The sequence below is a fragment of the Primulina huaijiensis genome, chromosome 11 (assembly GCF_012295235.1).
Source record: "Primulina huaijiensis isolate GDHJ02 chromosome 11, ASM1229523v2, whole genome shotgun sequence".
Taxonomy (NCBI): Eukaryota; Viridiplantae; Streptophyta; class Magnoliopsida; order Lamiales; family Gesneriaceae; genus Primulina; species Primulina huaijiensis.
The window spans coordinates 6,169,362-6,190,757 of record NC_133316.1 but is presented as its reverse complement, the minus strand read 5'-3'; the positions used below and the strand labels follow the sequence as shown (position 1 = coordinate 6,190,757).

Sequence of the window (21,396 nt, the reverse complement as noted above, 5' to 3'; positions counted from 1 at the left end):
AAGGAGGGAACCGTGAGGAATCAAAGTGGACGCGAGGCTGCTGTCTTGTGCAGATGGGTTGGTGCTCGTGTCCAGGGCTTGGGCTGGTCTGGGCTTGGTCTGGGCGTGGCCCAGGGTCGGTGAGGGTCCTAGTTGATCGTTGGTTAGGTGGCTAGAGGAGTCCTAGTTGGCTAGGAGACTTGGTGAGGTGGTATGAGACACATATGAAACATGCAGATTATGGTGTTCAGTTTCAGTAGGTTTTGAACGGGCCAGGGCTTGTGTTTCGGGTTGGGCTTTGTCAGTAGGGTCCCTAGATGAGTTGGCTAGGCTTTGGTTCAAGGTGGCTCGGGCGTGGCTCGAGTAAATTAGGAGATGGCTCGGTGTGTTTGGTTAAGGGTCAAAAACGAGTTTTAAGAACTAAAAAATGAATCCATGGGTCCACGGGTGTGGCTCATGACTTGGAAGGGTAGAATAAATCATTAAAAGGTTATTTTAAAAATTTAGGATCAAAATAACGAGTTTTGGATTTATTCGGGATTTAATCGCCGCACGAAACGTTAATTAACGAGTTAATTAAAACGCATAGTTTTAAGCTTCATAAAATTATGAAAAATTATGTTTAAGCTTAAATAATTATTATAAGTCTAAGTTTTGAATTTGGGAATTTTATATTAATGTTTGGTTTAATTCGGGATTAAAACGCATTAATATGTTACATTTGAAGATTAATTTAAAAGTCATCGATGTAACCTAAATAAAAATATGAGAAAATTCATGTAGGCTTAGATAATTATTTGGGACATGTTAGAATCAAAGAAATTAAGAAAATGTCAAAAACGTGAAATTTTACGTCCAGGGGTAAAACGATCTTTTCACACCTAGAAATTAGTAAACGTCATGGCAGTGCCCAGAATGCTGTTTTATGTGTTAATATGATTATTTTAAATGTTTATGAATTTTTATGACATGGATTTTAAATGTTTACGATTTATTATGTCAAAATGTTATTTTATAAGGTTATGATTTAATATGTTAAAATGTTTATTTTAAATGTTTGAGATTTAAATGCGTATTTTAAATGTTTATGATGTTGAAATGTTTATTTAAAAGATTTATGGATTTTTATATGTTGAAAAGTTTCTTTTAAAGTTTTTATGGATTTTTATGAGGAAACGATAACGTTAAAAGATATGTTGCATACTTGTTTTTTTTTAAAGAAAAGGATATTAAATGCATGATTTTTATAAAGTGATGATAATATGAAACGTTGAAGGAAGTGAAGTAATTGTGATTAATACGATGATATGTTGGAAATTTCGTGAGGGTTATGGTACCAGTGGGAGCCCGACGATCGTGTTTCCTTGGATACGGATATGTATATGTATACGATAATATGTTAATACGTAAGGCCAAGGCCCAGTTGACTGGTGAGAGTGTTGCTGGTGTCTCCGCCACCCAGTACTGTGGTTACATGTAGATGGATCCATCGCCCAACACGTAGACGTAGACGTAGATGAACGCGAAAGTCACAATTAACGATCTGAATTCAACGAAAGGAAAAAGGAATACGTATATGTTGATGATAATATGTATATGAATATGTTGAATATGATATGAAAATATGTTTAAAAAGCGTATGCATCACGAAAATGTTTACGAAAAAAAAATGTTTGTGTTTTAAAGTTCATTCATGACATGGAAACGTTATTTTTACGTATAAATATTTTTCACGGTTACATGTGGTTTTATACGTATTATTTGGTAGCAAGAATATGACGTGTTGAGTCTTTAGACTCACTAGGTGTGATTGATGCAGGTGGGTATGATAATAACATGGAGGGAGGCTTGGATGCCTGATTTGACTGGACTGGAGGTGCACATAACCCGAGGACCAACGCTTCTACTTTTCCGCACTCAGGATTTTAAGCTTATGATTTACGTTAAAAGATTTTAAAACTTTTTATTTATGCTTTTGAGGGGTTTTGAGAGGATGATACTTTTCAAATTTATTGCTTTATAGGTTGGTAAAGTGCTAGACAATTTGACTATTTCTTTGATTTTCAAATACTAGTTGGATTTAATATTTTAAAAGGATGTCAAAAATATTTTATGGTTCGGCCGAATGCTAAGTGAAGTTTGAAAAAAAAAATTTTCTAGTACGATTTAAGAAAACGAATAAGAAAGACGTTTTAATAATAATGTCAAAGAATTACTGAAGGTTGTTGATGAACATTTTCAGTCTTCAGATAAGGCACTTGCCAACACTCTAATTATGGAATTCTCTTCATTAAGGCTCACCGGTGTGAGAGGTATGATTCTGTTTCTAAGTATTTCTTATGTAAAAAATGGGACATATGAAGAAGGATTAAAATAAATTTAAGTATTGGCTTGAAAATAAAGGTATTCCTATTTCATCTGTCTGTTCTGAATTTAATATGATCGATATGATTTTTAACATATGGTGGATTGATTCTGGTTCTACAATCCATGTTAAAAATACCTTGCAGGGTATGCAAAGCCTAAATAAACCTCAAGGAAACGAGAATATATCTATCCAGAAAACAAGATGTCTTCGCATGTGGAGGCTATTAGGATTTGCTGCCTTATATTGGATAGTGGTTTTATTTTAAAATTGAAAAAGACATTTTATGTTCCTAGTTTTTCTAGGAATTTAATTTAGTTTCAAATCTTGTACGCCTTGGTTTTTTCTTTTAGTTTTTGGATAAATCAATAAATTTATTTTATAAATCATATATTGTTGAAAATGATATAATGATTAATGGTCTTTTCTCTATTTCTTTAGAGAGAGGATTAAAAGATTGTGAATGATGAAGTACTTAGTATTTTAGATTTTACTATTTTGATACTTGTGCGGACTGCATAAAGGGAAAACATACCAATAAGTCTAAAAAGGGTGCCAAGAGGAGTACAAAAATATTAGAATTCATACATTCAGATATTTGTTGTCCAGATATAGACATGCAAAGTCCGAAATAATTCATCTCTTTCATTGATGATTACTCACGATACATGTATATCTACATGCTTCATAACAAAAACGAAGCAGTTGAAGCCTTTAAGGTTTTTAAAGATAAAGTGGAAACAATGTGGAAAACAGATTAAGATCGTGAGAACCGATACAGGTGGAAAATATTACGGTAGATACATTGAGAATGGACAGGCACCTGGTCTGTTTACGAAGTTTCTACAAGAGCATGAGATTGTTGCCCAATATATAATGCTTGGTTCTCCGGACCAAAATGGCGTAGCTGAGAGGAGAAACCGAACATTATTGTACATAGTAAGGAGCATGTTTAGTAGCTCTAAACTTCCTAAATCCTTGTGGAATGAAGCTCTTAAGACAGATGTGTATATATTAAATTGAGTTCCAACTAAGGTTGTCCCAAATATGTCATTTGAATTATTTAAAAGTTGGAAACCGAGTTTGCAACATATACGCATTTGTGTTGTCCTTCAGAAATAAGAGTTTACAACTCACATGAAAAGAAACTAGACCCGAGAACTATAAGTGAATATTTCATCAGGTATGTAGAAAAATCCAAATAGTACAGATTCTGTTGTCCATCTCACAACACTAGAATTGTGAAATCAAGAAATGCAAAATTTCTTAAGAATGACTTGATTAGTGAGAGTGATAATTCAAATGACATAGTTTTTGAAAAAGATCATATTAATTCACAACCTTCTTATTCAAAAGATAGATTGGTTGTCTAAAGACTGAACGGGTGTTAGGCAACCAGTTAATGAAGTTCCACAAATAACTGTTAGTGAAGTTCCACAAATCGCTGATAAAAATCCGGTATATCAAGTTGTTAATGAAGAACAACAAAAAATTGTTGATCAACCAAACAACCTAAGGAGATCTATTATAATAAGAAGATCAGCTATATCTAATGATTATGTTGTGTATTTACAAAAATCGGATTTTAACATTGGAGCCGTAAATGATCCTGAAATGTTTTTACAAGCCATGAGTTGTAATTAGTAAAAATTATTGTTTAATGTTATGAATAAAGAGATGAATTCTATGGCATTTAATGGAATCTGGGATCTTGTTTAGTTGTATGATGATGTAAAAGCCATTGGATGTAAATGTGCTTTCAAAATAAAGAAATACTCATTATGCAACATTGAAAGATATAAAGCAAGACTCATAGCTAAATGATTCACTCAGCAGGAAGGAATCGACTATAAGGAGACTTTTTCTCCTGTATCTAAGAAAGATTCTCTCCGTATCATTCTATCATTAGTAACACATTTTGACTTAGATTTACAACAAATAAATGTGAAAACGGCATTTTTCAACGAAGAATTAGAGGAAGAGGTTTACATGAAACAACCTGAAGGATTCTTTTCTAATAATGGTCAACACTTGGGTATGTAAGCTTAAGAAATCTATATATGGATTGAAACAAGCTCTCGTCAATGATATTAAAATTCTTGATGTTATCTCTTCATTCGGATTCGTAGAGAACATCATAGATCAATGTATATACCAGAAGGTCAGTGAGAGTAAGATTTGTTTCCTTATTGTATATATGGATGATATATTACTTGTAAACCAATGACAATAATTTGTTATATGAGGCGAAACAATTTCCCTCTAAAACTTTGAAATGAAGGATATGGGCGATGCATCTTATATCATTGGAATTAAGATACATAAAGACAGAATTAGAGGTATTCTAGGTCTCTCTCAAGAAACCTATATCAACAAAGTTTTATAGAGATATCTGATGAAAGATTGTTCACCAAGTATAGCTCTCATTGTGAAAGGAGATAAGTTCAATTTAAGTCAATGCACAGAGAATGATTTACAGTGGCAAAAAATGAAAAACATTCATTATGCTTCTGTTGTCGGATGCTTGATATATCCTCAGGTTTGTACTAGACCTGACATTGTATTTGTTGTTGGGATGTTGGGAAGATATCAGAGTATTCCAAGTTTAGACCATTGGAAAGGTGCAAATAAAGTGATGAGGTACCTTCAAAGGACCAAAGATTATATGATTATGTTCATACGAACTGAGAATTTGGAAGTAATTGGCTACTCTGATTCAGACTACGCTAGCTGCATTAATTTATGAAAATCCACTTCAAGATATATTTTCATGCTAGCTAGTGGAGCTGTATCTTGGAGAAGTGCAAAGTAGACATTGATTGCTACTTCCACCATGGAAGCTAACTTCGTATATTGTTTTGAGGCAACCTCACATGATGTATGGTTGAAGAGTTTCATTTCAAGGCTTCGAATTATGGATTCTATATCTACACTACAACAAAAATGGCTTTTCGCAGCGCGTAAATTCGCTTTCCGCGGCGCACATTGCACGCTGCAAAGTTGTAAACTGTTGAAAGTTCAAGATTATCTGCGGCGTACATGTGCACGCTGTTAATCTTATTATCCGCGGCGTGCATAAACACGCCATTAATACAATTATCCGCATCGTGCAATGTACGCCGTTAATAATCAGTGCAACATCTAATATTAGCGACGATTTTTAAACAGAGCGACGATTTTTAAATCGTCGCTAAATTTATTGGCGATGGTTTCAAAACCGTCGCTAAGTTTAGCGACGGTATTTCATAATCCGTCGCTAATCTTTTCGTTAAAATTAAAAAAATTACTTTTATAATTTAATAAATTTTTTAAAAAAACTTACAATCTCATAACAATACTCATGATTTTTAATAACATTTACAAATTAAGTAGAAATTGAAACAAAAAAAGTACTCTAAATCGAAACTAAAATCCTAAAATCGTGAGAAAAATTCTAAGTGTTGTGATGTGGTTTGAAGAAAATGGGAAGGAAATGCGGATATTTATAGATTATTAGCGACGTTTGTATTAAAACCGTTGCTAATAGCGACGGTTGTTTATTAAATTGTCATCGATTTAAAAATTAACGACGGTTAAAATAAAACTGTCGCTAAATATAGCGACGATTAATGCTAAACTGTCACTAAAATTGGCGACGGTTATTTTTAACTGTTGCTAAGTTTTAAATCTGCGACGGTTTGAATACAACCGTCGCTGGCGCGCCCATTTTTCGCAGCTTTCTTATATATGCACGCTTTAATAATAATATTGTCAGCATGCGATTAAGGTACGTCGTTAATGTTTAGACACGATTTTTTTAAAAAAAAATGATTTAATATTAACAGCGCACATAAACATGCACGCCGTTAATAGTATTATTAACAGCGTGCCTTTATTGTGCGCTGTGAAAATTGCATAAGTTATTAACAGCTCACATATAACTGCACGCTGCGGATATTACTATCCGCGGCGTGCTTTTAATGCACGCCGTTATTTCTGTCAAGTGCAACAATATTAACAGCGCACATATGGGTGCACGCCGTTAAAAATAATATTCGCAGCGTGCTTTTAATGCACGCTGTTGATGACGTGCTGAGGAAAATCATTTTTGTTGTACTGCTAGACCATTAAGAATATATTGTGACAATTCAGCTTCTATTTTTATGGCTAAAAATAACAAAAACGGTAGTCGAAGCAAGCACATCGACATTAAGTATTTAGCCATACGAGAACGTGTTAAAGATAAGAAATTAATTATTGAGCATATTAGCACTGAATTGATGATTGCATATCCTTTGACTTAAGGCATGCCACTATTAAAATTCAAGGATCATACAGAAAGAATGAAACTTGGTTCTTTTATGTAATTTTGTTGTAAGAACAAATTAATGAAACTATGATGTGATATCTTCTCATATTTGTTGTGCACACATTCATTGATTTAAAAAATATCAATAAAGTTGGACCTCGAATAAACATAAGGTTTATTCATTAAGTTATATAGATTTGAGATACATGATACATTGTAATACATGGAAGATAATACTCGCTTTTAGATGACATATCGCCAGATTCATATGTTTTGTTTTCTCCTATGGTAAATGAGATATGTATGACCAAGTGGGAGAATGTTAAAAAAAAATGGCCCATAACAAAAGAAGATAAGAAGTGTAGGAAATGACGACGGTCATAGCCTATAATTTTGAAAAACGGTACATGCATCACCTCAATTTTAGAAAATCGAGGCACACGTGCACCTCTCCTTTTGAATCTCGAGCTCCCGATAAACTCATTGATAGTATGAGAAATTCCTATGAATAGCAGTGATTGAGGTCCCTAAGCACACACATCATAAGAACAAAATACACCATCTACAGAGAGTGTTGGAGTGCTTAAAAGGCTTCAATAGAAGGAAAAACAGAGAATTTACAAATTATTCAATGGCCGGACGTAACACTCGATCTTCTTTCACATATTATTTATCATGTTCATAATGTTGGTCCCACTTGCGGTAATTTGAGATAATAAAACCCGAAAATAAAGAATAAACTGGACACCGAGATTTACGTGGAAAACCCCTAAAAATTATTAGGGTAAAAACCACGGGCAAGATGAAAAGAATTTCCACTATAATATTTTGTGGTGTACAACTCACTCACTGTTTTCAAAGAGAACACACACTCTCTTAATACAGGAGAACAAACACCTCACAAATATTATAGAATATTATAAGATGAGAGAAAACTCGAAGAAGGGATGATTTCAAAATGAAGGGGTGAGCTCTATTTATAGAGCCTCCTGACCGTGTGAATACGCGTTAAAAAACGCGTATAAAATTTCTCTTCAAATTTTCCTGCGGGCAAACCTCACGTTTTTATTTCAGCTGCTTTCTTTGATTTGGTCCCCCCTTTCCCACTTGTACCGACATTTCTCCCACTTGGAGATTTGATTGAGAATCAAACGCATCTCCACACATCCTTTCAATCTTGCCATTCCCTGCTGCTTACGTTTCTGCTAGACCACTTGAGGATTTACACCACTCAAACTTATCAGTGTTCACTGGCTTGGTCAGAAAATCAGCTATGTTATCCTTTGTACGAATCTTCTGCATATTCACACTTCTTTCTTCTACTACTTCCCGCACAAAGTGAAATTGAACTCCAATGTGTTCGTCCTGGAATGAAAGGCTGGATTCCTTGCGATGTGCAAGGCACTCTGACTGTCACAAAGCAAAGGAACATTCTCTTGTTTGTGCCCGATCTCCTCCAATAACCTTTTAGTCCATATTGCCTCCTTGCAACCTTGAGTAGCTGACATGTATTCTGCCTCTGTTGTAGATAATGCCACAACTGTCTACAGTTTTGAAACCCAGCTTACTGCTCCCCCTGCAAGTGTAAACACATAACCAGTAGTAGATTTTCTCTTATCAGGATCACCTGCATAATCTGAATCGACATAACCCCTGAGTGTAAAATCCGATCCTCCATAACATAATGCAGCATTCGAGGTACCCTTAATGTATCTAAGGATCCTCTTGACAGTGTTCCAATGCTCTCGTCCAGGATTCGCCATATACCGACTAACTGCTCCCACTGCTTGAGCAATGTCTGGTCTTGTACAGATCATAGCGAACATCAAACTTCCCATTGCTGAAGCATATGGTACTCGAGACATCTCCATCCTCTCTGCTTCACTGCTAGGACACATCTCGGAGGATAACTTGAAGTTAACAGGAAGAGGGGTCGAAATTGGCTTACTATCTTGCATGTTGAAGCATTGCAAGACTTTCTTCAAATAATTTTTCTGAGAAAGCCAAATCTTTCTGTTACTTCTGTCTCGGTTAACTTGCATCCCTAGAATCTTGTTTGCTGGTCCCAAGTCCTTCATATTACATTCCCTAGCCAACTGTGCCTTCAATCCTTGGACCTGATCTTTGTTGGAGCCTGCTACCTACATGTCGTCCACATACAACAGCAAAATGATATAATTATCACCAGACCTCTTGAAATACGTACAAGGGTCTGCACTCAGTCTGTTGTATCCGAGGCTCATGATATAGGAATCAAATCTCTTGTACCAACATCTCGGCGCCTGTTTGAGACCGTACAGAGATTTGTTCAACCTGCAAACCAAGTTCTCTTTGCCTTTTTCCGCAAAACCTTCTGGCTGGAGCATATAGATTTCTTCTTCAAGATCTCCATGAAGAAACGCCGTTTTCACATCTAGCTGTTCTAGATGTAGGTCAAACACCGCACACAATGCCAGCACCACTCTGACTGTTGTAAGCCGAACCACAGGAGAAAATATCTCATTGAAGTCAATGCCTTCTTTCTGAGCATACCCTTTTACCACCAATCTAGCACGATACCGCTCCACTTGGTTATTGCCATCACGCTTGATCTTATAGACCCATCTGTTTCCAATGGCTTTCCTTCCTCGTGGTAGTGTAACAAGATCCCAAGTTTTATTTCTGTCTAATGCCTCCAACTCTTCTTGCATTGCTATCATCCACAAAGATACATCCGAGCTTTGAGTAGCCTCGTGGAAACTCGATGGCTCACCATCCTCTGATAATAGACAATATGCAATATTGCTTTCAGTGACATAATCTGAAAGCCAACCTGGTGGTCTTCTGTCTCGAGTTGACTGCCTCACATTGGAAACTTCAGACTCAACATGTTCTTGTTCTTCGTGCTCTGGTACTGCTTCACAAGAAACTTGACCTTCGTCTGTCTTATTTTCCACCTGAAAAATAGTAGTTTCTGAATTCGGTGTGCCTTTGTCTCCCTTTACTTTATCTTCCTCGAAGATAACATCCCTGCTGATGACAAGCTTGTGAACAGTAGGATCCCACAAGCGAAACCCCTTTACTCCATCAGCATATCCTAAGAAGATACATTTTCTGGATTTTGAATCCAACTTCGATCTTTCTTGCTCATTGTACAGAACGTACACAGGACTTCCAAATGTATGCAAATGAGAATAATCTGTCGGCTTCCCGGTCCACATCTCCATCGGAGTCTTCAGATCAATCGCCACTGAAGGAGAACGATTGATAATATAACAAGCGGTTTTGACTGCTTCTGCCCAAAATGACTTTTCTAGACCTGCAGTCCTCAACATAGCTCTTGTTCTGTCCAACAAGGTTCTGTTCATCCGCTCCGCCACTCCATTCTGTTGAGGTGTGTAAGCCGTCGTAAACTGTCTTTTGATGCCCTCATGTTGACAATATGCATCAAATTCGTCACTGGTATATTCTCCTCCATTGTCAGTCCTCAGACACTTGATTTTCTTTTCTGAATCAAGTTCAACCCGCGCTTTGAAATCTTTGAAGATCTGGAAAGCATCTGATTTCTTCTTGATTGGATACACCCAACATCTCCTAGAGAAATCATCAATGAACGAGACAAAGTATCTCGCTCCTCCTAGGGATACAACCGGTGCTTGCCAAACATCCGAATGAATCAGCTCCAATATGCTTTTGCTCCTGGCAGTAGAAGTGCCAAACTTTAATCTGTGTTGTTTACTGGTAACACAATGCTCACAAAAGGGTAGTGACACTTTTGTAAGTCCCGGCAGCAGCTTCCGTTCTGAGAGAATTTTCAACCCCCGTTCTGACATATGCCCGAGCTTTCTATGCCATAACACTGTTAATTCTTCTCCTGAACCAATTGATGCAACAACTAGTTCTGCCTCTTTGTGTGTTTCTCCCAAAAATACATACAGATTTGCAGCAACCTTTTCCGCCTTCATAACCACAAGCGCGCCTTTCACAATTTTCATGATCCCGTTCTCGATACGAGTTTTGCACCCGATGTCATCCAATTGCCCCAAGGACAAAAGATTTTTCGTCAGTCCTTTCACATGTCGTACCTCCTGTATGGTGCGAATGGTGCCATCAAACATTTTAATTTTGATAGTACCGACCCCAGCGATTTCCAAGGCATGATCATTTCCCATGAATACAGATCCTCCTGAGACTGGTTCATAATGATCAAACCATTCTCTCCGAGACGTCATGTGCCACGTCGCTCCTGAATCCATAATCCATGTGTCACAAAATTTGTGTCTGCCTTCTGCAACAGTTGCTGCTTCGCTGAATAATATTTCACCACTGCCTGAAGTACTGGCCACATTTCCTTGAGAACTTTTGTCAATACTCGTACACTCTTTCTTGAAGTGCCCTTTACCGCCACATTTAAAGCAGTAAATATTTTTCTTCTTACTTCTCGACTTTGATCTACCTCGTCTTTGGCTCCCACTGGAGTCACGGTCCATAAATCTCCCTCTTATCATCGGTAAAGCCTCCGCCTGCTTCGATGTTACCAACCTATCTTCTTTATTCTTGCGCCGGCTTTCTTCTCCGAGAACCGCAGTTAAGACATCGTCGAATCTTAGAAAGCCCATAAGAATATAGTTGGTAATATTGATGATAAGTTGATCATATGAATCTGGTAGACTTTGAAGTAGAAGTTCCGCACGTTCATTTTCCCCTATTTTATGCCCCATGGAAGTGAGTTGGGCAAATAGAGTATTTAGTGTGTTGATATGGTCGGTCATCGATGAGGATTCCGCCATCCGAAGAGTATAAAGCCTTCTCTTTAGGAAAATCATGTTGTGTAGTGACGTGACATCGTACATCTTTGTCAAAGTATCCCAGATAACTTTTGCTGTTTTTATCTCAGATATACTTGACAATACTTCGTCTGCAATAGCCAAGTGTAAATTGGCAACGGCATTATCATTCATCTCATTCCACTTTCCATCATCCGTAATCTCCACCGGTCTATCTCCAATAGCCGCCAAGCAATTCTCCTTTCTTAAAACTGCTTGTATCTTTATTTTCCACAGCATAAAATTGCTTCCGTTGAACTTTGCTATCTCGTACCTTCCCGCCATTATGTCTACAAAAATTTTAGTAGACTGGACAAAATAATCCCGCCTTAAATAAAAAATCTCAAAAAATCTTTTCTGATGTGGAAGATCAGTCTAGGCTGCAACCACAGAGCATACTCAGAATTTTAAGAAATTTTAAACCAAGGCTCTGATACCGCTTGTTGGTCCCACTTGCGGTAATTTGAGATAATAAAACCCGAAAATAAAGAATAAACTGGACACCGAGATTTACGTGGAAAACCCCTAAAAATTATTAGGGTAAAAACCACGGGCAAGATGAAAAGAATTTCCACTATAATATTTTGTGGTGTACAACTCACTCACTGTGTTTCCAAAGAGAACACACACTCTCTTAATACAGGAGAACAAACACCTCACAAATATTATAGAATATTATGAGATGAGAGAAAACTTGAAGAAAGGATGATTTCAAAATGAAGGGGGGAGCTCTATTTATAGAGCCTCCTGACCGTGTGAATACGCGTTAAAAAACGCGTATAAAATTTCTCTTCAAATTTTCCTGCGGCCAAACCTCACTTTTTTATTTCAGCTGCTTTCTTTGATTTGGTCCCCCCTTTCCCACTTGTACCGACACATAAATGTGTAGAAAAATGATTTTGTTAAGAAATTTCTAACAACCCGAAAATGAGGGCAAGTATGAAGGTAAATCCTAGAATCAGATTAAGCACGGCTGATGCAATGCAGCATTAGTTAATTAATTCCAGTATATCCAGTCAGCTGAGCCGAGCATCTGCAAAGTGATAATAAACAGAAGAATAGTTGAAACCATGATCCTTCCTCTCATTCAAATAAACACAGAAGTAAACTAGTAGGAAACATGGGTGTTAGTAGAAGGAGCAATGAGCCAACGAGTGAATAACTGATGTATTTTGGGAGATGAAATTTATTGTTCTGAAATTTTACATATAAATTTTGGATTTGGCATCTGGGCAAGGCATACTTGCAATGCTTGTCAATTATGTAAATTTTGGATTTGGCATCTGGGCAGGGCATACTTGCCATGCTTGTCAATCAACGGCAACACTATCCTCCCAATAAATCAGCATCTTCCTTTACGAACCAAAGACGCAATCTTTTTTCCAGTATACATCCATTCAAAAGAAAAAAAAAATCTCTTCCGATTCATTTTCACCGCACACATATAACTAAAGCGTAGTCGAACTACACGTAAAATGAAGCAATGGTGTCAAGAAAGATACCAAAAAATCCTAACATTAAAAAGCCACAAATTAGCCAGTCAGTTGATGGAGGCTTGCTAGAAGACCTGCAAATCATCATTCATAATAAAACAATTGCCAAAGAACAGTACCCAAGTTAGGAAAACATGGCCTGGAAAATAAGACTGTTTATCCGATTTTATCTTATTTTGTTTAGTTTTCATGAATAGCTCAATTAAGAAATGTAAAAGTGAAAGCAAAAATAAGAAACATGCAATTTAACGTGGTTCGATCCAACCGACTTACATCAACAGGGGTCATGCTTAGTTATCAAGCAATTCCACTAAATATAAGCAGTTCAATCATAAAAGGACTTATTATAAAAGAATCTCTCTTTTCTAATGACTCATCTATGGTGAACACATTCTTTAGACTTCACTTGGTGAGCGTCACTTATCTTCAATATCCGCCAACTCGAACTCCCTTCGATAACATGCGGATCGTTCTCACCCGAACACGCCTCTTCTCCCGATGAATGAATCATCAATCAGTCAGTAATAGAAAAACTCTCAAAACAGAATGATAAAGTGATGTTTGAATCTTGTCATAGTAGTTGTCATGACACAAAATGGAGAATTTCGTTTTTCTTCACAAAAAGTCGTTTACAACAACCGATACTCTATCAGAATATGATGAGCTTTACTGTCATCATTTTGCCTAGATAACATCTTATTTGGCCCAACTGACTTGACTTATGACTTGTCCCAAATCGATTTTTCTATTTAGTCATTTTGGTATAGGGTCATTTGCATAACTAAGCTGTGAGATATCATCAAAACAATGCAGCTCGCCAGATTTTCAGTTTGGCTAAATTCGAATTTCAGCTTCTATATTGAGTTTGCAATTTTACACATGAGTAATATGTTAGAAATATAATAAAAAATTTTGTTATAATCAAAATCGAGAGTTTTAGAGTTTCTAAACCCAACATTGAGTTAAAAGGAATGTCAAGCACGAGTTGAAAACATTTAAATATGATAAATAAGTTAAAATTATGATTATATTTATATTATGTTAATCTATTTTTTATATTATTAATGGGATTACAACAGTTAAAATAAATTTCTTTAATATTTCCAAAAATGAATGTTGTGAGATTTGTTATGGACAAAGTAATGGAAACTTTGGGATTAATTAATTTAGCCCTTGTTGCTCCAATTAGACAATTTCTTTATAAATATAGTTATTATTTTTTTTATTTTTATAAACTAAGATAGTTTTTTAATATTTTATTTCTAGGAAAAATATAATAATTGTGATCATATTGGGAGTCGTGGGTGACAATTTAAATGTTTCTTTTGTATATGCAGCTTCCGAAAAGGCCTGTCACGGTATAACCATCTTTCATTAAGATTGTTTTCTGACTTTTTTCCCTCTTATAATTATAATTTGAACGTTTATTCGTACTTCATTATCTGCATATTCATCTTACAAACAATCATATATATATATTCATCTTATAAACAATCATATACCTATTCATATGCGGCGGCATTTGATCTCCTGCTTTTATTTGTTCAGTGATTTGTTTTTTATTTTTATCTTATAAAAATAATGGAAGGTAAAGTATTTGTGAAAAATGTCTAACCAAGTGACATGACTCGCTCTACTTTCCGACTTAAGGGAAGACTTTTCGACTACATTAAAAAGAGAGACAGGCTTCGAAGACTTCCAAAGAGAGAAGGAATGGGAGTTAGGTTAGTAAAAGACTTTAAGAAATACAACTCGCTCACATAAGAAAGAAAGATAAATCATTGTTTGCTTAGTGAAAGCAGGAGCCAAAACAAATAACTAAAGAAATAAAAATCGCACTTCTACGCTTGGGATAACTCAATTTCGGTTCTCCTGAGTGCAAAACTTTAATTATTAAATAAATATAAAATAAATATAGGATTCAGCGGCTTTAACGAAGTTGACACCGAATTACCAAAGGAGACTTTTGTTCAAACGAGAATGGCCGTAACTAAGCCCAAGCAAAGGCGCGAAAGCGAAGGGATTTCACCTATGATCAGATCAGTGGGCAATCATAGTTTACTTTTTTCGTGGTGTTGTTGACGTTGAAAGCGACTACATGCCTCGCTTTTCTGAGTTGCTCCAAGCTTACACTATGGTAGAGGAGGTGCCGTGGCTTAACAAAAATAGAACTGGAATACTGGACAATTTGTATGTATTTAGTTTTGATCCTACTCCTACTACTAATAACTGATATAATTGATTTATAAGGTACTGCCAATATATAAAAATTAGAGGAAGTTGTAGTGTACATCATTGACATGATAACTTATCTTCCTGAAGGATTAGAAGTTCCATACCACGGACGTTATCATCATCGTGGTGATGGGCGACCGTTACATCCATGTTAGTTCCATGTTTCGAAGGTTTGCATAAAGGGGCCAAGCAGCAGAAAATATTTATCACAATAATCTGTTCTCTAACACAGATGGAATTAGATATCATGTATTTACTTATGGTTCAACTCCAAATACAAATAACTGATACAATCAAATGAGAAGTGTTGCTATTATGGAGAAAAGTAAAAATAGAGCAAGTGGTAACGTAAACCATTAACATGATGATGGATCTTCACTCTAAGACCAATTATTATTGTTTTGGATATTTGTGGCGTTAGATTTATAAGGCCACCTATTTCATGCATAGCTAATCATAGTTTATTGTCCATCTATTTATCCATTCTTCAAATTAAACAAGGATTTTTATATGGTAGATTCTCAGTAACCAAACATGTAATTAATTTTCCTTAATCAGTCTCGAGTAGATGAGTTGAGGCTCTGAAGTAATTTCCTGCTCTCCCGAGTTTTTTCCCGCCATAATTAAATCACCATCAAGGGTCTGGTACCGTACTCGGTACTAAATTGTAGGAAGTTAAGTGTTATGCTTTATTGTGTTTTAAGATTACATGCCTTTGTGTATGCTAGGTGTCTGATGGGTATGTCAATACTCAATAGCACATTTGATAGAAAGCTTTGATTATATTTATTTTATATACAGAGAGTTTGTATCATGCTGTTCATTCAATAACTTGTCCTGATTAATATGAATGAGTGAATTACGATAGTCATTTGGCTGCAAAGTAATTAAAAGCGCTAAGCGCATTAAAGAGCTCAAGTGTCTTGGGGCTTTAAGTGTAAAATGTACATTTTATGGAAGTAAGGCGATTAATGAAATATTCTCAAAGAAGTAAATAAAATCAATTTTTTATTTAAAAATGTGATCCATAAAATATCAAATATTGAAACCTTCTTCTTCTTTGCTCTTCCAAATATCAAATAGTAAATTAATGCAAGGGCAAAGGGCAGAGGCGACACGATTTGGGACGGAGGCGACATCATGTTAGGACTCCCTCAACTCTTGTTCGCTCAAGTGTGCATCGATGCGAAGAGTGAGTACGCAGAAGCTCATGCTTCATGGAAGCCGTGCGGCGTGCGCTTTGGAGTGTGCTTAAGTGCATGCAGTGCGCTTTTGACAACTATGCTTTGTTGACTTTGTTCGAAAGAAGATGAACCCTTCTTTAGCATACTACATATTTCAAAACCATTCTCTCTATCAACAAACATCTGCATGCACCTGCGTGTTTCCATGCACTCACTTACAAACAATTTATCAATTACAGTGAAGTGCTTTCCAAAATGACTACCATTTTCATACCTAAAAGTTAATTGTATTTTGAATTTTAGCACTTAATGCAAGCGTGCAACTAAAATAAATCATTTCTCATGTGTATGTATTGTGAAGTTGTTGAATTCATTTAAAATCAATCTTTTATTGTCTAACGTTAAATCCCCATGAAGGACCATGCCTGCAGAAAAAAACGAAGATCCAGCATACATGCTTGCACTCATAATTTCTTATTTCAAATTTTCAGACGCTATGTGGACACAATTTTTGCTTCAAATGCTTTGAAACCTGGACTAAGAGAGGAAATCACATGTGTAAAGTGTCGTAGCAGCATTCCTTGCAAAATGGCCATTCAGCCTCGCACCACACTAATAGCTGCCATCCGTATGGTTAAACTGGCGAGATCTATAACCTCTGGAGGGCCTCAAATTGTTTATCGTTTTCTCCATAACCAAGACCGTCCTGACAGGGCATTTACTACTGAAAGGGCAAAAAGAGCTGGGATGGCCAATGCTTCGAGTGGAAGGATTTTTGTCACGATCCCTAAAGACCACTTTGGACCTATCCCAGCAGAAAATGATCCAGAGAGGAACCAGGGGGTTTTGGTTCGAGAGACTTGGGATTTGCGTATGGACTGCAGGCAGTGGGGTGTGTATTACCCTCCTGTTGCTGGCATCGGGGGAAGGGCACATTATGGTGCACACTTGGTAGTAATTTCCGGTGGTTATGAGGATGATGAAGACTGTGGCGAATGGTTTATCTACACTGGCAGGTTTGTCTTCTTCCAATTGTGTGATGATTTTTTTAATTTTTTTTTCTTGGATCTTTATTTGCCAGTTACATTCACCTAAAATGTCAAGGATATTAAATAGAAACTTAATGTTGATATCCATGCCGTAGCAACATAGCTTGTAGTATTGTACTCTTGAGATATGGAATGTGACTGAATTATTTTTCTTTTGTTGAAGCAAACAAGAAATCTGCTTACCAAAGTACTATACTTGTTATTCCATAATTTTTCAAATTATTATTAATCTTCTCTTTATTTTCTATGATCTTTTTGTTTCCAGCCTACTTGGTTGTCTTAATTTATGATTTTCACAAAAGATCCTTGTAATTATTTCAAATCCAATCTTTCCTTGCTTATTTTCCGTTGCTACCCTTTTAGTAATTTCTGTTGTTTGCTGATAATATCGGTGATCCCAATGCATGTAATGTTCTTTGTATGATACAAGTACTAATTGTTGTCGTTATTATCTTATGACTGTGCAGTGATGGTCAAGATCTCAGTGGAAATAAACGTACCAATAAGGAACAATCATTTGATCAGGAATTTAAAGAAGGGAACCAGGCTCTACGAGTTAGCTGCGACAAAGGTTATCCAGTTCGGACAATAAGGTGATACAGAATTACTATTTACTACCTTTTTTTCACACTCCGTTGTTAGTTGAGCTTGTTCATCCTGTTACTAAATCTCTAGGCAATAGCATAAGTTCCGATCTCTTTCCCGATTGTTCAAAATATTGACCTGATCGATATATATTATCCTCAACAGCTATGTTGTTGATCTCTAAGATCTATATATAACTATAAAAGGACGATATATGTGAGTTATTTTTTTGGAATGATTTGTTCTTGTGCTTCTCTAAAACATTGGAAAAACAGTTTGGAACATTCACATTAAATTTTATTAGGAATCATCATTCTAAACACACTCATCTAAAGTATTCCATGTCAAGCTTGGAAATACCACATCTTTCAATTCAAACATTCAGGGTACACATGACTATAAGAATTTAATTTTTGAACGTATATGTAGAATTCATTGCTGATCTACAGTTGGAAACATAAAAGCTTTTTTCACTTGTTTCTTCAATACTCATATCAGTTTAAAATATGAGCTCTGATAACACAATGATGCCTGTTCGTAAGCGTCGAGCTTCCATTGTGAACCTGGGGTATCACTAACTTGTACCACCTCAACATCCTAAAATATCCCAATCGAACCACAACCTAACAGCCAACTCACTGGTAGTGCTGCAAGAAATCAATTAATAAGATTATTTTGTGATCTCGAAGGGCAGTTGGTTTCCTTCATTTTCATCAAACAGATCTGAGAAGGATAAGCGTTCTCCCTATGCCCCAGAGAAGGGGTACCGCTATGATGGAATCTACGGGCTCGAGGAATGTTGGAGAAAAGTTGGAAAACAGGCATATCTTTGTGCTAAAGTAGCTTCACTTTATCAAGATTTCTTTTGCTATGGTTGTTAGTTCTTTACTTTCCTTCTGCATTAGGGACACAAGGTTTGCAGATACTTATTTGTCAGATGTGACAATGAGCCAGTGCCATGAACAAGGTTTGAACTTGGTTATGATTATGGTTTTATTTAAGAGGATTTGCTTAAATGTTTTCATCGTCATGTTTAGTGATGAGCATGGGGATCGACCAAGACAGTTGCCAAACATTTCCGAGCTTAAACACGCAATTGATGTTTTTGAAAGTGTGGAAAGTCCCTCGTGGGATTATGATGTGAGTGGAACTACTATCTTGCTTTGCTTCTTCTATGCAATGCTGATCTTCACAAATTTCCTATCCAGCAGTACATCTACCATCTGAGCAAAGCATCTTGACAAATGACAAGTATCTCTCTCCTATTTGTTTCTTGGGTTTGTATGAATAAAATTGACACTGAATGGCTGCTGATACAAATGAATCTGAAATTTATGTGTATAAAGCATTGAACAAGTCATTCAGTCAGTTTTTCAGATTACTTTCATTTTTGGACCTAAAGTAATTTTACGGTCTCCTTTCTATATCTCTCATTCAATTCTCTATCTTTATTTATCACTTATTATTTTGATTCTAGGAAGAAAAAAGTTGTTGGAAATGGAAGAAGCCACCACCTCTCAGCGAAGAAAAAGTAGTGAATGTTAATCTGGAGGACCGAGAGAATGCCAGAAAGGTTACAAGGAAAGCACATAACACTATGATGAAAGATAAACTTTTAAAAAGGTATAAAATCCTTCACTGATCTATACCTGCATCAATTACTTATTACTTGTTTTTAGCATTTTAAATCCTTAAGGATGATATTTTACCCTTCTCTGGCTATTATCGTCTTCTTATAATAATTGTTTCTGCATTCTCTAGTTTGAAACAGTGCAGCCTTGCCCAAGCGTCCATCTTCTGAAAGTTTGATTTTTCAATGGTGGTGGTTTGTGTTGTGGATTAAGACGAAACGATGACAATTGTGATGATAATATAGTACTAAAATTGCGGAATAAAATAATCAATGTTGTTCATCAAATATAGGCTACGTTCACGGAGCTAATGCAAATCTTTATTATAAGAAAAAAAATTATAAGTCTATACAAAACACTTAATATCTCACAATCACACATCCGAGTATAACCGATAAAATATTTTATCTGACTTTTACAAGTGAACCTAACAACACTTGGCTTTCTCTTATTTAAGAATTTTTGAAATTGCTTTGTTTTGTGATGATTTAAATTGGGTGAAGGACGCATCTATTTATACATTCAAGTTCTATTTATAGATTCAAGTTCTAGTTCTATTTATAGATTCAAGTTCTCATAAACAATTAAATGCATCCATGCTTCTGCGGAAAAATTCACGCTTCACGCAGCAACAATTGAAAATTGTGTCACACTTTGATAAAGTTTTCAAACCAATTGGCCCACTTCACCTAACATTTCTCTCACTTGAAGACTTGATTTCAATCATGTTTTCACATCACTAATGCAGCAGCTCATATCTGCTTTCTTATACTTGCAGTCCGACTGAAGTTGAACAAAACTTCAGTTTTCAATGGTTACTATCTCCGTGAGCATATCAGTTGAATTTTTACTTCCAGAAATATTTTCAAGCATCAAGATTCTATATTCCAAAACTGCTATGATGAAATGGTATCGAACCTGTATATGTTTTGTCCTAGCATGATAAACAGGATTTTTTGCTAAATGAACAGCACTCTGACTGTCACAGTGTAATGTGTTACCTTCAAGTTTCAGACCCAATTCTTCTAGAAAGAATCTTAACCATATCATCTCCTTGCTAGCCTCTGTAACTGCAACGTACTCAGCTTCAGTAGTCGAAAGCGCAACTATCTTTTGCAACTTAGATACCCAGCTTACTGTCGTACCACCTTATGGGAACACATACCCAATCGTGCCTTTTCTGCCATCTAGGCCACCTTCCATGTCGGCATCGACAAAACCTTGTAAGGCCAAATTTGACCTTCTAAAGCATAAAGATAAACTAGTAGTACATTTCAAGTACCTCAGAATCCATTTAACTTCTTCTTGGTATTGTTTTCCTGGATTGCTCATAAATCTGCTCACAACTCCGATTGCATGGGCTATGTCTGGTCTAGTGCATACCATTGCATACATGAGGCTTCCGACAATAGAAGCATAAGGAACTTTGTTCATACAAGTCTGCTCCTGCTCAGTCAATGGGGATTGTGCTTTGATTAGTTTAAAATGACTAGCCAAAGGAATACTTGTCACGCCCCGAAACTCGGGATTTGACACCGGCGTTGTTTAACAATCACACAATTGAAACAACCAGCCTCGTAGCACAGTATAAACCGAAAGCCAGTTTATTATTCATAATTTCTCAAAAAAACAATTGTCTTTACAATTGAAATAAAATAAATTTGCGGAAAAGTCTAACATCAAATTTAAATTGCTAAAATTCAAAAAAATAATCATGTCTACCAAATTCGAAAATAAACTAATCACCATCCCCAAAACTGTTCTGATTCTTCTTCTTCTACC

General features: G+C 36.1%; 1 protein-coding gene across 3 annotated transcripts; it reads left to right on the top strand.

The window, feature by feature from the left end:
* Positions 1 to 14,219: 14,219 nt before the first annotated feature.
* LOC140988567 (E3 ubiquitin-protein ligase ORTHRUS 2-like) lies at positions 14,220 to 19,620 on the top strand. 3 transcript variants are annotated; one of them, XM_073457578.1, is made up of 7 exons: positions 14,220 to 14,288; positions 16,841 to 17,365; positions 17,866 to 17,991; positions 18,889 to 18,950; positions 19,021 to 19,123; positions 19,195 to 19,234; positions 19,461 to 19,585. In XM_073457578.1, the coding sequence occupies exons 2-6, from the start codon at positions 16,938 to 16,940 to the stop codon at positions 19,208 to 19,210; spliced, it is 735 nt and encodes a 244-aa protein (XP_073313679.1). In that variant the 5' UTR covers positions 14,220 to 14,288; positions 16,841 to 16,937; the 3' UTR covers positions 19,211 to 19,234; positions 19,461 to 19,585. The 3 variants fall into 3 exon arrangements, with proteins under 3 accessions (XP_073313679.1, XP_073313677.1, XP_073313678.1); XM_073457576.1 differs by lacking the exon at positions 19,195 to 19,234 and having other exon boundaries at positions 19,461 to 19,620; XM_073457577.1 differs by lacking the exon at positions 19,461 to 19,585 and having other exon boundaries at positions 19,195 to 19,235.
* Positions 19,621 to 21,396: the final 1,776 nt, after the last annotated feature.

Excerpts from the sequence above, each read along its gene's own strand:
- LOC140988567 (XM_073457576.1), top strand. The coding sequence starts at position 16,938 with ATGGCCATTCAGCCTCGCACCACACTAATAGCTGCCATCCGTATGGTT. Across the intron at positions 18,951-19,020 it reads GAGCCAGTGCCATGAACAAG|TGATGAGCATGGGGATCGAC; the intron begins GTTTGAACTTGG and ends CGTCATGTTTAG. Across the intron at positions 19,124-19,460 it reads GTCCCTCGTGGGATTATGAT|GAAGAAAAAAGTTGTTGGAA; the intron begins GTGAGTGGAACT and ends TTTTGATTCTAG.